At 39.5% G+C, this 17426-nt stretch overlaps 1 protein-coding gene across 2 annotated transcripts; it reads left to right on the top strand.

Moving 5' to 3' along the window:
* The first annotated feature begins 3205 nt into the window (after positions 1-3205).
* On the top strand, positions 3206-11071 carry COMMD6 (COMM domain containing 6). 2 transcript variants are annotated; one of them, XM_007531949.3, is made up of 4 exons: positions 3206-3409; positions 3500-3511; positions 8958-9110; positions 10868-11071. In XM_007531949.3, the coding sequence occupies exons 1-4, from the start codon at positions 3233-3235 to the stop codon at positions 10916-10918; spliced, it is 393 nt and encodes a 130-aa protein (XP_007532011.2). In that variant the 5' UTR covers positions 3206-3232; the 3' UTR covers positions 10919-11071. The 2 variants fall into 2 exon arrangements, with proteins under 2 accessions (XP_007532011.2, XP_016047543.1); XM_016192057.2 differs by lacking the exons at positions 3206-3409; positions 3500-3511 and adding an exon at positions 3558-3713.
* Positions 11072-17426: the final 6355 nt, after the last annotated feature.

Genomic DNA, 17426 nt, shown 5'->3' with positions numbered 1-17426 from the left:
ATAACCAGCTAGGAATCTTCCCCAATCAGCTTTGCCCAAGGCTAAGAATTAATTTTTCTACATATTTTTTAAAAAAATATTTATTTTATTTATTCCCTTTTGTTGCCCTTGTTGTTTTATTGTCGTAGTTATTATTGTTGTTGTCATTGTTGGATAGGACAGAGAGAAATGGAGAGAGGAGGGGAAGACAGAGAGGAGGAGAGAAAGATAGACACCTGCAGACCTGCTTCACCTCCTGTGAAGCGACTCCCCTGCAGGTGGGGAGCCGGGGTTCGAACCGGGATCCTTATGCCGGTCCTTGTGCTTTGTGCCACCTGCGTTTAACCCGCTGCGCTACAGCCCGACTCCCTCTACATACTTCTAACTCCTTCATTGCACATCACTATGATACTACTTAACAACAATATATCCAGTTGTCTTTAAGCTGCTTATGTATATACTCTCCTATTTCTCTTGAACCTGTTTCACTGTCAAACCACCATTTTTGCAATCCTTATAAGAACATATTCAATTCTTTTTTTGTCTCCATGTTTATCGCTGGGGCTCAGTGCCTACACTAGGAATACACTGCTCCTGGCAGTCATCTTTTTCCCATTGTTGTTATTGTTGGAAATTGAGAAATTGAGAGAGGAGGGTAAGACAGAGAGGGAGAGAGAAAAAGGGACATGTGCAGACCTGCTTCACCACTTGTGAAGTGATACCCCCTGCAGGTGGGGGAGGGGCTAGAACCAGCATTCTTAAGTAGGTTCTTGAGCTTTGCACAATGTGCATTTAACCTGGTGAGCTAAGGCCTGGCCCCCTAGAACATAATCCAGTTCTTAGGTAATTTGACCTCTTTTATCTGCTGCATGAATTAATAACTCTCTTGCTCAGATATTGCAACTACTATCATTTATCTGTGTTTCTATAGGGCAAATCCCTAAACTACTTATGTTTTCATATTTTAAATAAGATACTTTAAGTTCTCCTTAGGATTGAAGACTGTCTCTTTCAGGTTGCAAGTAATTGTTTGAACTGCCCAGGTGAAATGAAAGAAGAATGTTAGGATAGTGATATATTGGAACATGTAAAACCTATCTAAATATGTTTTCATTCCATTTCTGACAGGACAGAGAGTGTTTTATTCTCTCTGTTATTTGGATTTAGATATGTGGGTAGACTGAAATGGATCCAAAGGGGAAGTATTTGTGGGTAGACTGAAACTGACTCAAAATCAAAGAATTTATGTGTTCTGCTTTGAGCTCTAAAACCTCTCTGATTCTAGGATCAATGATTATGCTTACTCTCAGCTGTGCTTCTTTGCTTATGCTGCTCATTGATTATGACCACTGTCAACCACACATGCCAAGCTACAGGAGTAGCAGCAGCAGCAACAGCAACGCATACACATACACACAGGCACACTTTTTTTTTTTGAATACCCAAGAGTACAAATAGAATATTCCATTAGCACAAGGCAACTGAAAAGAATTTCAGTAGGCACTCTGGGAGTTCTGAATCCCTCTGGAGTTTTCTGAAATTAGAGTGCAGGCTAAATTAAAACTAGAATTCGAACTTTTACACAATCTAGGTGACATTGTTTAATGTTCCTAAATTTCAGTTTTCACATCTTTCAAATGGAGAGAATATATGAACTAGGTAACTTCTGGGCTTGTCTTAATAATTGAATCTCTTCAAAACACCTATCTCTGAATGAATATGATGGTGATAACTTGAGCCAATATTTGTTGAGTTCTTAAGTCTGTCAAGGAACTTTGTCACATACTGATTTCATTTAACCTTTCATAGAAACTTTATAAAGCAAGTACAGTAACCTTATTTTAAAAAATCAGAGGGGGTCGGGTGGTGGCGCAGTGGGTTAAGCGCATGTGGCGCAAAGCGCAGGGACCGGCGTAAGGATCCCGGTTCAAGCCCCAGGCTCCCCACCTGCAGGGGAGTCACTTCACAGGAGGTGAAGCAGGTCTGCAGGTGTCTATCTTTCTCTCCCCTTCTCTGTCTTCCCCTCCTCTCTCCATTTCTCTCTGTCCTATCTAACAACGAATTGCGTCAACAAGGGCAATAATAATAACCACAACGAAGCTACACAAGGGCAACAAAAGGGGGAAAAAAATGGCCTCCAGGAGCGGTGGATTCATGGTGCAGGCACCGAGCCCAGCAATAACCCTGGAGGAGTAAAAAAAAAAAAAAATTAGAAAGCTCAAGTTCTGAAATACTTAATGAATCTCACAGCTAAGTGGTTAGGAGAGGAGTTAAATTCATATGCCCCACCCTTTATTTTGATGGAAGCCTGCTCCAGCCTTCCCCAACCCCATCCTCTTCCAGTAACCACTAATTGGTCTTATAGTCCAAGATTTTAGCATTATTTTGTTTGTTTTCCTTATATTCCACATATAAGTGAAATTGATGTTTATCTAATTTCATTTAGTAACACCTTATAATCCATGTTGTTGCAAATGGTAGGATCTCATCTCTATAGCTGAATATTCCATTGTGTGTTTGTACAGTGTCATCATTACTATGTATGCAGTTAAATTTAAAGCATGTGTATAATATGCTAAGTTGGGGTATCTAACTGACAGATATGCAAACGTTCGTTAAATAGCGCAGCTTTTCTGAGAAGAAAACGTTTAGTTTTAAAAATAAAATAAAAGTTGATGGAGTGGGAGAGGACTTGCTTTGGATGCTCTGCGCAATTGATTTGAGATGAACAGGAAGGACGATCCGTTATGAAAGCATCACAGTAGTCAAGTTGACAGTAGAACTGAGGCAGGGGTGAGCAAAGAAAAGCACTTTCTGACCCTGAACTCACCAGAGTGAAGTTAGCATAATGGTTATGTGAAAACACTTCGATGCCTGAGGCATCAAAAGTCCCAGGTTCATTCCCCAGCACCACCATTAACTAGAATTGAGCAGTACTCTGGCTTATAAAATAGTCAGAGTGAAGGAAGTTAATCTATTGTTGCATGGCTTGCCTCTAACTATGGGCCAAGTTTACATAGGGAGAAGCTTGTGTGGTCCCGTAGCTGTGCTCAAATTACTCCCGCAGTTTACCTTCCGGCAGAGGGCGCTGTGCGCCGCCCAGATTGGGAGAGTCCACGACTGCAGAGGGGGAGGCGGCATCGAGAGTGTTAATCAGCTCCTCCCCTCACAAGCCATCTCTCAACTTACTCCCACCCCGGCAATTTCGTCATTGTTGAACTCTTCTTAAAACTGATACTTAACTGAAGCTAAGATGAATTACAGGAAAATGCATGTTTCAAGTCCCTTCTCTCCTTCCCTCCCCGCAGACAGCAGGGACCGGAAGCGGAAGTGTTGGTGGCAGAGGAAGAGGCCCCAGAGTCTATGGTGCGGTCCGTGGACACAGGCAATGGAGGATTCTAGCGGGCCTCGGCTGGATGCTAAATCCAAGGTAAATGATGGCTTGGAAAGGAGCCTGAGTAGTGGAGGTGTGGAGCAAGAATGCCTGTGCCCTAATTTGTGTCGTGTCTTTCTCTTTTAGGTCACCAACCAGGTGAGTGACTGGCGGCCCCGCCCTTTCGTCCGAGCTCCCCTTATGGAGGGGCGGGTGGCTGCACCTGCCCCGCCTCCAGCATCCCGCATCCCGAATCCCACATCCCGCAGCTGCAAGTCCTGCCTTCTAGAGTCTCCAGCTCCCTCTTCTGTCCCTCAGCCTGAGCCAGCCTGCATTGCTCCTTCACTCTGCATTTGAGATGGTAGTCACTGTCATTGCCTTTTAACTTCCGCCATCCACCCCAACCCCAAGTGTACAGACCCAAGTTTTGATTTTTCCTTCGTTAGCCTCCATTTAGTCTAATGTAGGTACACTTTAGAATAGGATGCAAAGAAGAAGTCATAAAACTTTAGAAAGAAAGCACTGCGAAGCATTTTCTTGACCTTTATATAGGCTATTTTGAGCATGGTGAGTAAGTACATACAGTTTATTTAACCTTTCAGTGTATTTGTTCTTTATGCCAGTAATAATAATTTACTTTTTTAAAGATTTTATTTTATTTTTATTTTTACCAGAGCTCAAGTCTGGCTGAAGGTGATGTGAGGAATTGAACCTGTGATCTCAGAGACTTAGGCCTGAAAGTTTTTTGGATAATCATTTTGCTATCTACCTAGCCCAATAATTTGAATTTTTAAATTCTCTCTTTTTTTTTTTTGCCTCCAAAGTAAGTTTTAGAAGTCTCCATTTGAATTTTTAGTAACACACTGAGCTAAATATTTAAAATCTTAAATCATAAATTCTATTCTTGAATTTGTAGCCACTTATTGAGTATTTCTGTTTAAATGCCACTATCACCTTTTGATACAATTTTTTTGTAGTAGTTTGGACTTAAAAATTTTTAAATCCTGGTTGATACATCTCCCAGTCATATGTGCTCGTTTTTAAAAATATAATGATATTATTTTTTATGTTTTTATATTACAGAATTACATATCGATAGGGGTTTAAATCTACAACATTCCCACTACCAGAGTTCTGAATCTTCACTGTCCCCACTGCAATCCACCACAGCTTGTGCTCAAGTTTTTACATTTGACTCTGGTATATTCTGTAACTATATAGACTGTCAGGAGCTAATGAATCATTCTTTATGAAATCAGCTTAATTGTACTTGTCACCATCTGAATAATTCAGGCATTTAAACCCTCCTACCTGGATTATTGTTGTGTTTTGCTCAGCCCAGAAAAATATCTTTTAATTAATATTTTCTTATCATCTCATTTACTCAACTCAGGGAGTCCCCTATTATCTACAGGAAATGCTTAAGTGACAACTGTTTACCATAGTTAAAGTGTAGAGAATGACCAGGGAGGCAGTGCAGTGGGAAAGGATAGTACTTACATGCACATGGTTCTGAGTTCAATCTCTAGTACAGCATCTACCAAATATTTTGGTTTTCTCTCTCCATCACTGGTCAATAAATAAAGTCTTTTAAAAAATAAGGCTGGGGGGCTGGGTGGTGGCGCACCTGGTTGAGTGCACATGTCACAATGCGCAAGGACCAGGGTTCAAGCCCCCAGCCCCCACCTGCAGGGGGAAAGCTTTGTAAGTGGTGAAGTGGGGCTGCAGGTGTCTCTCTGTCTCTCTCCCTCTCTATCTCCCCCTTCTGTCTCGAATTCTGGCTGTCTCTATCCAATAAATAAATAAAGATAATTTTTAAAAAATTAAAAAAAAAATAAGGCTGTAAGAGTGCTTTGAAATTTTCATACAGTCTGCAAAGAATTATTGGCCTCTTACCACTTCTGTGAGTTTTATTTTCATCTTTCAAGAGTCTTCTACTTGAAGATAGATAAATATTCTGCCCCTTAATTGATGTTATTCTTGTCTCCAGTTGGTTCAGCCTAACGTAGTAAATTATTATTCTCTAGGTGTATATTTATGAGTATTTAAATAGAAGTAAGGTACATTTTCCCTCTAGTTCAGTTCTGTTCTTCAAAATTGAATTTAAACTTATTTTTGTATAAAACTGTCTTTTTATTGTGTGTGTATGTGAGAGAGAGGGAAAGACAGAGAGAGAGAATGTGCAGAACACTGCTCTACCACTCTATTTGCTTTTGTCTTGTTTTTAATGCAGTGTCAGAGATTAAACTCTGGGCCTCACAAACACAAAAGATGCACTGTGTACTGTACTGATGAGCTACCTCCATGGTCTCTGTAAAGCTTCCCTTTATCTATTTATACCTATTTACTGGTTTTTGTACCCAGAGTACTGCTCAGCTCTGGCATATGGTGGCACTGGGGTTAAACCTGAGATGTGGGAGCCATAGGCATAAATGCCATCCTTCACTTAACTCGAGCTTATAATAAAAATTTCCTGTGGCCAGTGTGGTGGTGCAGTGGGTAAAGCTTTGGGCTTGTGGACAGAGAGGTCTTGAGTTCAATCCCACCATGACATGTGCCAAAGTGATGTAGTGGTTCTCTTTCTCTGTCTCCTCACTAATTTAAATTATATATATATATATATATATATATATATATATATATATATATATATATATATATATATATATCCGTTCCCTCCAAAAATAACGTATATACAAAAAAGTGAAAATATATGGACAATTTAATAAGTAATCTCATTTTTTTCAATTGAGATGTAATTGATGTATAACACTGCATGAATTTATAGAGCACCTCACAGTGGCTTGCCATGCATATCTGATTAAATGATTACCACAGTAAGTTTAGTCTCAAGCTCATATAATTGTCAAAATTAAGTGATTAGAAAAGTTAACATCAGTATAACCACAGTGAGAACTCTGGAAATGCAAAGATAAGGATTACCAAGACCCTAGAAACCCACTACATTCCCCTCTTCTGTGATAGTCATATATTTAAAAAATATATTTTATTTGTTTACTTATTTTGGATAAAGACAATGAACTTGAGAGGGAAGGAGGGGGGTGGGGCGAGAGACATCTGTAGCTCTATTTCACAACTGCTGAAGCTTCCCTCCTGCCCATGGGAGCTAGGGGTTCAAACTGTGTACTGTAATGTGTGAACTCAACCAGGTGCACCACTTCCCAGCCCACATAGTCATATCCTTGCTTGTGTTTATACTTTTGTAATCAGTGTATGATCCATAAATAAAATTGTTTCCTGTTGGGGGCACGGGCAGTAGCGCAGCTCGTTAAGTGCACCTGGCAAAGTTTAAGGACCTGCTTAAGGATCCCGGTAGGAGCCCCTGGCTCCCCACCAGCAGGGGAAGTTGCTTCACAAGCGGTGAAGCAGGTCTTTCTCTCCTCCTCTCTGCCCTCCCCTCCTTCTCTCTGTTCTATCCAACAACAAAGGCAACAAAAATGGGGAAAATGGCCTCCAGGAGCAGTGAATTCGCAGTGCAGGCACCGAGCCCCAGCTATAACCTTGGAGGCAAAAAAAAAAAAAAAGCGTGTCCTCTTTCTTGAAGTGAATACAGTAACAACTTTTGTACTTGTTTGAACATTCTTTTATTTATGTAGCTAAATTCATTATTGTGCAGCAGCATTTTATGTATTTATCACTGATGAACAACTGAGTTGTTTACGGTCTAGGTCTAGTGTGAACATAGTTATTAGAAACAGTCTCACATGAATTCTATATACAAGCTTTTCTAGGTTTTATCACTGGATAACTTCAGTTTTACTAGGTAAAACCTGTTTTCCCAAAGATCGATCCAATTTAGATTTCTACCAACAACATGTGATATCTTCTTGCTTGCCAATACTAAGAACTGTCAGCCTTAACGTTTTGCCTAAGCATCGATATATCTCATTTGTTCTAAATTTGCATACCCCTGCTTTCTTTTTTTAAAAAAGTTTTTTTTATATTTATTTATTTATTTTCCCTTTTGTTGCCCTTGTTGATACCCCTACTTTCTAATAAATAACCTTTTCATTTCTGTACTAGAGCTTTGTAGTTTGGGGGGTTTTGTTTTTGTCTACTATTCTTTCTCTGTTTTTGTATAAGTAGCTTCTGTTTAAAATAGATTTATACAATTTTTTTTAGTTATTAAAGAAGTCAACTTTTTATCAGTACTGTCTGGTAGTAATACTACTAATAATATTTAATAATAGTAATAATACTAAACTATTACTAAAGCCAATCTAAGACAGGAAATTTTGCTTAGCATACCCAATCTACCTTTTATAAAAATAAATATTTTGTCCAATCTTTTGCCCAGTCACCACTCATTTGATGGCAGTAAGTATCAGTTAATCAACAAGTTGTTCTTGTGAATTGTCTGTTGTTTACTATATATCTGCCTAAGCTTTGGAATCAAAACAGAATTCCTTCACTTTATGTTTGAGAGACAGTAGTAAGAGCTGCATGCATCCAGTTCTGTTTTATGTGATAGCAACACTGAATAATCTTTGCCATAAGTTAGATTAAAAAGTACTGAAGCAGCCAGTGGTCAATAATCATGCAATCTCTAGAGTCAAACAGATTTTGACTTTTGTTCTAATTCCAGATATGAGTAATCTTGTACATATTGTCTAGCCTCTCTGAAATTCAGTTTTGTCATAAAAAAATCACAACTTGCAATGTTATGATGACTCCATGAGGCATTACTACATCTAAACTGCATGGCACATGACTTGGCAGATGTCAATCACCAGTAGTGATAAAATCGAACACCGGCGTCTCACTTAGGTAACTAAGGTTTGAAACGATGACTGTGGTGAAGAAAGAATTTGGAAGTGTTTCCACATGTGCCTCAATCAAATATGAAGATGGTGTATAACTCCCATTTCAGGATTTCATTTCAGGATTTTCTGGTTGCAGAATGAGAGGAGGCAGATATTAAACAGAAAGTGAGGTGCTCTAAAGTATTTGGAGTCCTAATAGCTGAAGGATTCAAACAGAAGGAAAACCAGTACTGCTACATCTTCCTTCTACTGCTATTACCTTTCTGATGGTTATATAATGAGGGGAATCAATGGTTTACAGTAAGCAGTAAATGCAGTTTTTGGTACACATATAAAATTTCTCAGTCTTCTGCCAAGATATTTTAACCTCCCTCCCACCTAGGTCCTCCTCCATCATCATGCACCAGGACTGAAAAGCACCTCCCCCCCAAGAGCTCTTTACTTTGGTGCAGCACATCAGATGCATTATTTTCCTTTTGTAATTATGGCAATACTGTTTAATATATATGACTATTTTTCTTTTTACTAGAGCACTACTAAGCTCTGGCTTATGGGGGTGCAAGGGACTGAACTTGGGAATTTGGAGCATCAGCCGTGAAAGTCTCTTTGCATAACCATTATGCTATCCACCCCTGCCCTAGCAATACTGTTTTCTAAGTCTTTTAAATATCCCTTATTGTCTCTCCATTTTTATTTGATTATTGCATATTAAAATGAAGATATGATGTCCAGGATTGAAACTAAAAATTGAATGCAATCTAGTAAAACTGCATAAATATTTGCATTCAGTTCATCTGCTGTTTTGTATTATTTCATTACAGCTTGTAGATTTTCAGTGGAAACTAGGTATGGCTGTAAGCTCGGACAGTTGCAGATCACTTAAGTATCCTTATGTTGCCCTGATGTTAAAAGTGGCAGATCACTCCGGCCAAGTAAAGAATAAGTCTTTTGAAATGACAATTCCACAATTTCAGGTTTGTGCTTTAACTCATTCGGTTAATTGTTGTGTAACTGATGCTTTAAAAAAATACGTAAGGTCTCTCTAACAGGACAGTTTTAACTTGCAGTTGTTTTTCTGTTCCTTTTATCTATTAATACATACAAAATATCTGTTCTAGTCCCTCAGGAATTTGATACATTATTTTAATATCATTTGTTTAATTGTTCATTGTACCACCTCCTAGGTTGCAGATTTGTTTATTAAAGAGAAAAAGATCAGAGCATCACGCCAGCAAAGGCAGTGCTGGGTATCAAACTCAGTATCCCACACTTGCCAAAGCAATACTTTACTGCTAGGCCATATTCTGGTTCTCAGGATCAGGTCTAAATGGAAAAGAAACTTAGTGTACATGCCATTTATTATCGAGCAAAGACCTGCCCCAGCTTCCCACTCGCTTTCTCTCCTTTTATTATTTTTATAGACTTTTTAAACATTTTATTTATTTATTTGATAGAGACAGAAATTGAGGAGTGGGACAGATAGAGAGAGAGAGAGACTACCTACAGTCCTGCTCTACTGCTTGTGAAGCTTCCTCCCTACAGGTGGGGACTGGGGGCTTGAACCTGAGTCCTTGCACATGGTAACGTGTGCACTTAACCAGCTGAGCCACTGCCTAGCCCCTCTGTCTTCCTCTCTGTCTCCCTTCCCCTCTCAATTTCTCTCTGTCCTATGAAATATAATAGAAAAGGGAAAAAAAAAAAAAAAAAGGCCACCAGGAGCATTGGCTTCATAGTGCCAACACTGAGCCCCAGCAGTAATCCTGATGGTGATTTAAAAAAAAATGGGGGGCCGGGCGGTAGCACACCAGGTAAAGCGCACCAAGTACAAAGCACAAGGACTTGCTCAAGGATCCAGGTTCAAGTCTTCAGCTCCCCACCTGCAGGGGAGTCACTTCAGAAGTGGTGAAGCAGGTCTGCAGGTGTTTTTCTCTTTACCTCTCTTTTCCCCTCCCCTCTCAAATTCCCTAGCCTATCAAAAAAAAAAAAAAAATGGCCACAGGAGCAAGAAATTCATAGTGCAGGCATCGAGCCCCAGTTATAACTTTGGAGGCAGAAAAGAAAAAAAAAGTAAACTTGCGTTTGTTTTTTTTTTCTCCTCCAAGGTTATCTCAGGCTTCTCTGCTGGCACCATAAGCCACTGCTCTCAGCAGCCATTTTTTTTTCTGTTTTGTTTTCTCTCCATTTTACCTGATAGGACAGAAATTGAGAGGGGAGATGGAAATAGGGAGAGAGAAAGATAGACATCTGCACACCTGCTTCACCACCTGTGAGGGTGTTCTAACCAGGGTGCTTTGTATAGTACTATGTGCACTTAGTAATCTGGTAGGGGCCGGACTTGAACTTCAGTTGCATGCATGGCAAAGCAGACACTATCCAGCTAAGCTATTTTGCTGGTCCTAAACTGGGATCTTAAATAAAACTGTTCCAACCCTGAAATGCATCTTTTACTAGACTAAAGTGATTTTTTTTTTTTTTTGCCTCCAGGGTTATTGCTGGAGCTCAGTGCCTGCACCATGAATCCACTACTCTTGGAGGCCATTTTTTCCCCTTTTTGTTGCCCTTGTTGTTGTAGCCTTGTTGTGGTTATTATTGTTATTGTTGATGTTGTTTGTTGTTGGGTAGGACAGAGAGGGGGAGAGAAAAACAGACACCTGCAAATAAATAAAATTAAGAGTACTACTTAAATATCATTTAAAAGCAAAATTAATATGATTTTCCTCTTTTCTTCCAGAATTTCTACAGACAATTTAAGGAAATTGCTGCAACTATTGAAACTGTATGAATACTGATTGACTTGGCTGATAGATTGATTCATTCTAAAGTCATGGAAACAGAGTTATGCAACAAAACTTCAGAAGGATCAAATAATGTATATTGAATAGAAAGTGCACTTTTGCTTTTACAGTTCTTAAATTAATAAAAGTAGAGAATAATAGTAACTGATTAGAATGTTGTGAATGTAGTAACAACCACTAAATGAAATGCTTTAAAGAGTGATCCCTGGGTCGGATGGTATGCATCTGGTGAGCACACATGCTGTAATGCTCTAGGATGCTGGTTCAAGACCCCAGAGCCCCCCTGCTGGTAAATTACATCACCATAAAAAAATAAAGCAGAGGTTGAGCAAAACAGCTTATTTGGATAGTGGCTGCTTTTTCTGCCAGGCCTCCAGCATAGTGAAGGAAGCTTGGATTCTGTGTCTCTGTCCACCTATTATCCATTTATCTCACTGCCTGTAAAATCAGAATAACTGATTGATGTTTAAAGTAACACAGGTTTATGTATTAGATAAACAGTTTTGAAATTCACTAAAGAAGATACCCACTTTTGTGGTCTGGGAGGTGGTGCAATGAATAAAGCATTGGACTCTGAAGCACGAGGTCTTGAGTTCCATCCCTGGCGGCACATGTACCAGAGTGATGTCTGGTTCTCTCTCTCTCTCCTCCTACCTTTCTTATTAATAAATAAATAAAATCTAAAAGAAGATACCACTTTATAAACAAAATCTATGGACTCACATATATGGCATATATAAAAAAAGTAAATACTTTATAAATTCAGTGTTGTAGCATTTAATGATTATAAAAGCAGTAAGACTGCTTCTCTCAAACACTGGGAATCAGATTAGGATTCATCATTGCTCCCTTGTATTAGCATTAATTATTCCTGTTAGTATTTAGAGAAAGTTCAAATATATACACAGAAATAAAATTAAGAGGTCCAGGCGATGACACACCTGGCTAAGTGCACATAGTGCGAAGCACAGGGACCGGCACAAGGATCCTGGTTTGAGTCCTTGGCTCCCCACTTACAGGGGGATCACTTTGCAAGTGGTAGATCTTTCTCTCCTCTCTTGTCTTCCCAATCTCTCTCAATTTTTCTCTGTCCTGTCCAAAAGCAAAAAAAAAAAAAGGAAAAAGTGGCCACCGGAGGGAGCCCAGCGGCAGTGCAGCGGGTTAAGCGCACGTGGTGCAAAGTTGCAAGGACCAACATAAGGATCCCAGTTCGAGGCCCCACTCCCCACCTGAAGGCGGTGAAGCAGGTCTCTAGGTGTCTCTCTCCCCCCTGTCTTCCCCTCCTTCATTTCTCGGTTCTGTACAATAATAATAACTACAATAAAACAAGGGCAACAAAAGGGAATGAATAAATAAATAAATGTTAAAAAGAGAAAAGTGGCCACCAGGAGTAGTGGATTTGTAGTGCAGGCACCCAGCCACAGCAATAACCCTGGAGGCAAAAAAAATCTGAGTGGTATGGGAGGTGCCACAGTGGCTAAGGGACTAGACTCTTAAGCATGAGGTCCTGAGTTCCAATCCCCAGCATCATGTGTACCACAGTGATGTCTGGTTCTTTCTCTCTCCTATCATTTCTCATGAATAAATAAATAAAATCTTTAAAAAAAATCTGGGCCGGGTGGTGGCGCACCTGGTTGAGCGCACATTACAATTCACAAGGACTCAGATTCGAGCCCCAGTCCCCACCTGCAGGGGGAAAGCTTTGCAAGCGGTGAAGCAGGTTTGCAAGTGTCTCTCTGTCTCCCTCTCTATCACCCCCTTTCCTCTCAATTTCTGTCTGTCTCTAACCAATAAATAAAGATAATAATAATTTTTTAAAAATTTGAGTTCTATAGCTAACCTGGTAGCTTTTCCTTTTTACTTTCTCTTCATCTTCCTCCTGTTCCTTATTCTTGATAGAGACAGAAATAGATAATTGCTTGGTTCAGTGCCAGCACTAAGAATCCACTGCTCCATGTAGCCATTTTATCCTTTTTTTTTTCTTCTTTACATTGGATAGGACAGAATTTGAGAGAGGAGGAGGAGAGAGAAAGAGACACATGCATACCTACTTCACTACTGGTAAAGTGTCCCCCTTGCAGCTGGGAGCAGAGGCTTGAACCTGGGTCCTTAAGCATTGTAACATGTGCTTAGCCAGGTGTGTCACCGCCTGGCCTGAGATTTCTTTGATTTGTACCTAATATCCTTATGAAAATAAATAAATACGAAGTGCTTCTCACCTCAGGCTTAAGGAGGTATGAGAGATTCAATGTGGCACTTAAGAACCTTGGGCATAAAAGTCTTTTTGCATAACCATTACACTACTGATATCTTCCCCTGCACTGACCTTACCCCTTTAAACATGATACCAGTATGAATCCAGGGCCTACTGTGTTTGTAATACCTTTGAGCAGCCTTTTCTGCACAATCTTTTGTTCTTTTTTTAGAGAGAAGGACACGGAAGCACTGCCTCAGCATCCAAAGGCACACATGATATAGTAGGATAGTGGTAGATATGCTGTAATAATAATCCCTAGGTGATAGGTTTAGAGAAGATCCACTTATCTCCTTGTTCATGTTAGTTATATTTGAGAACATCAAGGGCCTCACCTTCTCCATTGTAACTTCTATTTTCGCTTTTTGCATCCTTAATGGATTCAAAGTGATTGCACCAACCCCTGGCCTCCCATCCTAATTCTACTTAAGAGAGTTAACCTGAAAGTTGATCTCATCACTTCGGCTCACTACCAATTAGTCATCCTCAGCAATGTGACCACTCTTTAGTTGGATTTTATGCCCTTTAGTTAGAAAACTTATGTTTAAATAAAAGCCTCATGATTATAAGAAGAAAGGAATAGACATTAGACAACAAATAGTATGTGCTCAAAGTATAGAAGAGAATGACGGTTGGGCTGGAGAGCTTAAAAGACTTTCATTCCTAAGGCTTCAAAGGAAGGGGTGGGGGAGGGAATGGTGGGTTATAGGGCCTGGGTAGATAGCATAATGGTTATGCAAAGATACTCTCATGCCTGAGGCTCCAAAGTCCCTAGTTCAGTCCCTCCCACCACCATGAACAAGAGCTGAGCAGTGCTCTGGTTGAAAAAAGAGAAAGGTTGCTAAAGGCTATCTAGTTGACCTTAAGAAAAAGAAACTAGGGAGTCCGGTGGAAGCACAGTGGGATATGCATTCGTGGTGCAAAGTGCAAGGACCAGCCTAAGGATCCCGGTTCAAGACCCCCAGCTCCTCACCTGCAGGGGAGTCGCTTCACAAGTGATGAAGCAGGTCTTCAAGTGTCTATCTTTCTCTCCCCCTCTCTGTCTTCCCCTCCTCTCTCCATTTCTCTGTCCTATCCAACAACAACAACAATAACTACAACAATTAAAAAAACAATAAGGGCAACAAAAGGGAATAAATAAATAAATAAATAAATAAATAAAAATTTTTTTTTAAAGAAGAAGAAAAAGAAACTATATCCTGGCTCAAGCCCCCGGCTCCTCACCTGTAGGTGGGTCACTTCACAAGCGGTGAAGGTGAAGCAGGTCTGCAGGTGTCTATCTTTCCCCTTCTGTGTCTTCCAGTTCTCTCTCGATTTCTCTTTGTCCTATCCAACAACAATGACAGCAATAACAACAACATAGATAAACAACAAGGGCAACAAAAGGGAAAAAATAGCCTCCAGAAGCAGTGGATCTGTAGTGCAGGCACCGAGCCCCAGCAATAACCCTGGAAGCAATAAAAAAAAAAAGAAAAAAAAGAAAAGAAAAAGAAACTATGAAAGTAAGATATTATGCAGTAATAAGTAATATTTAATATATTAACTAGCTGAGACAATCACCTTTAAATTATATTACCCATTTTCAATCTGAGTGTAAAATTTATTATTACAAGCCTCAAATAAATTTGTTAATGTAGGGTTATTCCAAAATGATATGATAAAGATATTCAGACACAGATACTGTGGCATTTCCATAAAGAACCAGCATTTCCTAGTAAACAAAAAGATAATTTTAAGGAAAGCAAGGAGTTGGTTGATACTAATTTATCTGGTTACTTATATAGTGATGAAGGGAGTATGTATAGGTTTAATTACTTTTAAAAATAATTTGCATGGGGGGGGCCCTGGTTAAATGTGCCCAAGGATCCAGGTTCAAGCCCCTGGTCCCGACCTGCAGGGGGAAAGCTCCACAAGTGGTGAAGCAGTGCTGCAGGTGTCTCTCAGTCTCTTTCCCTCTCTACCTCCCCCTCCTCTCTCAATTTCTCTCAGTCTCTATTCAATAATGTAAAAATAAAAAATATATAAGTGAAAAAGAATTTGCATGCAGCCTGGAAGACAGTGGATAAAGTGGACTTTTCAGCTATGAGACCTTGAGTTTGATTCCTGGTGTCTCGTGTGCCAGACTGCACTCTGGTTCTCTCTCCCACTTTCTCTCTCACAAAAATGGAGTTGGATTTTCTTTTTGAGATGAATTATGTATGGCCTATTATGCAGCCATTCCATTGCTGTAACTCTTGCTCATTTATCTTCATAAATGGTCATAGTAGCAAACAATTAACGATGACCCCCATGACATGGATAGAAAAACTGATAAGTAGTGGAGTGTCTTCACAATATGATACTGTACTGAGGGGAAAGTGAGTCACTAACAGTACACAGAACACCATAAATAAATGTTTGTAACACAATGTGTGTCACAAACCAAGGACTACTATTAAATAATTCATCTAATATTCAGGTTTATGCTTCTGAAGTAAAAACAAGAAAACAAAAACAAAACCATGCATGCATCAAAAGCTATGATGTATATAGAATTTTACTATGGATAATGGGGGCTAGGATAATAACACCAGCTCAATATCTAAAGCTTAGTTTTGAAATTCAAAAAAACTCAATCAGAATAGAAAATCAAGGGAGTCGGGCTGTAGCGCAGCGGGTTAAGCGCAGGTGGCACAAAGCACAAGGACTGGCATAAGGATCCCGGTTTGAACCCCGGCTCCCCACCTGCAGGGGAGTCGCTTCACAGGCGGTGAAGCAGGTCTGCAGGTGTCTATCTTTCTCTCCTCCTCTCTGTCTTCCCCTCCTCTCCCCATTTCTCTCTGTCCTATCCAACAACGACGACAACAACAATAATAACTACAACAATAAAACAACAAGGGCAACAAAAGGGAATAAATGAATAAAATAAAATATTAAAAAAAAATTTTAAAAAAAAGAATAGAAAATCAAAAAGCTCAACACAGAACTTTGGTGGTAGATGAAGACTAGAAGAGAACTCAGATTTTCTTTTTATTCATTTACACTGAAAAATATAAAGGCAAAGTAGACTATAATGCTTCTTCTTCAACAAGTATATATTGAATGCTTTTGATATGTGAAGCACTAATCACTTGGGATATAGTAGTGGAAAGAGAGTTTCCAGTTATTATTATCTGTTAAGAGTTTAATAACACATAATAATAATAACAATAACAATAATAATAATAAAATCTACTGGTGGGGCCAGTGGTAGAACATGTAACATGGTAACCATGTGTTAGAGTTCCCCCATCCCCCACCCCTCACTTGCAGGCAGGAAACTTCACAAGCTCTGAAGCAGCTCTGCAGGTGTCTTTCTCTCTCATCTCCCTCTCCCCTCTCAATTTCTCTCTGTCCTATCAAATAAAACCATTGTGTGTGTGTGTGTGTGTGTGTGTGTGTGTGTGTGTGTGTGTGTGTGGTGAATGGCCACTGAGAGTGGTGGATTCTCTGTGCAGTCATCAAGCCCAAGCAATAATCCTGGTGGCAATGAAAATAAAATTGAAAAGTTCAGCTGGTCAGTTTGCTATACAATAAGACAGAGTTCCCAGATTTGATCCGTGATACTAACAATATAGCCAGAACTGCACAGTGCTCTGTTCAAAAACAAAACAAGATAATAGCACATACAATCAAAGAGCTAAAATAAGATACTTAGGGTTTATTGAAAATATGAATAAGGAAATATTACTAATAAATTTGCATTCATTGTTAAACAAATGTCTACTTCTTAGGGTACTGTTCTTTATTTTTTATTTTTATTGTCATCAGGGTTATCACTGGGCCTAAATTTTCATTATTTATACACTTACCTGTTATGTATGTTGAGGACCAAAGTACTAATCCTCACAGTAACATTTCTTTTAAAACCAGGTTAGGTTCTCTTATGATTCTATTCTTACTTAGAGAAATATGAAAGCCATAATGTAAAATGTGGGCTTATATAGGCCTACTAGCTATCTTCAAAACGGAGACCCCAAATCTTCATCTGCAATATTCCAGCCTTAAAGTTCATGATTAGTCAACAATTTGTTCTGCTTTATATCTTACCTCTTTTTTTTTTTTCAGCCATCAGGTTCTAAATTCTACCATGATGCCAACCTGACTTCCCTGGGCAGACAACCCCACCATTGTGTCCTGGAGCACTACTTCCCCAGAACTCTGCCCCATTAGGGAAAGAGAGAGACAGGTTGGAAGTATGGATTGACCTGCCAACGCCCATG

Source organism: Erinaceus europaeus, chromosome 5 (genome assembly GCF_950295315.1).
Source record: "Erinaceus europaeus chromosome 5, mEriEur2.1, whole genome shotgun sequence".
Taxonomy (NCBI): domain Eukaryota; kingdom Metazoa; phylum Chordata; class Mammalia; order Eulipotyphla; family Erinaceidae; genus Erinaceus; species Erinaceus europaeus.
The sequence above is the reverse complement of the archived record's forward strand: the minus strand, read 5'-3'. Positions and strand labels throughout refer to the sequence as shown.

Excerpts from the sequence above, each read along its gene's own strand:
- COMMD6 (XM_007531949.3), top strand. The coding sequence starts at position 3,233 with ATGAATTACAGGAAAATGCATGTTTCAAGTCCCTTCTCTCCTTCCCTC. Across the intron at positions 9,111-10,867 it reads TGACAATTCCACAATTTCAG|AATTTCTACAGACAATTTAA; the intron begins GTTTGTGCTTTA and ends CTTTTCTTCCAG.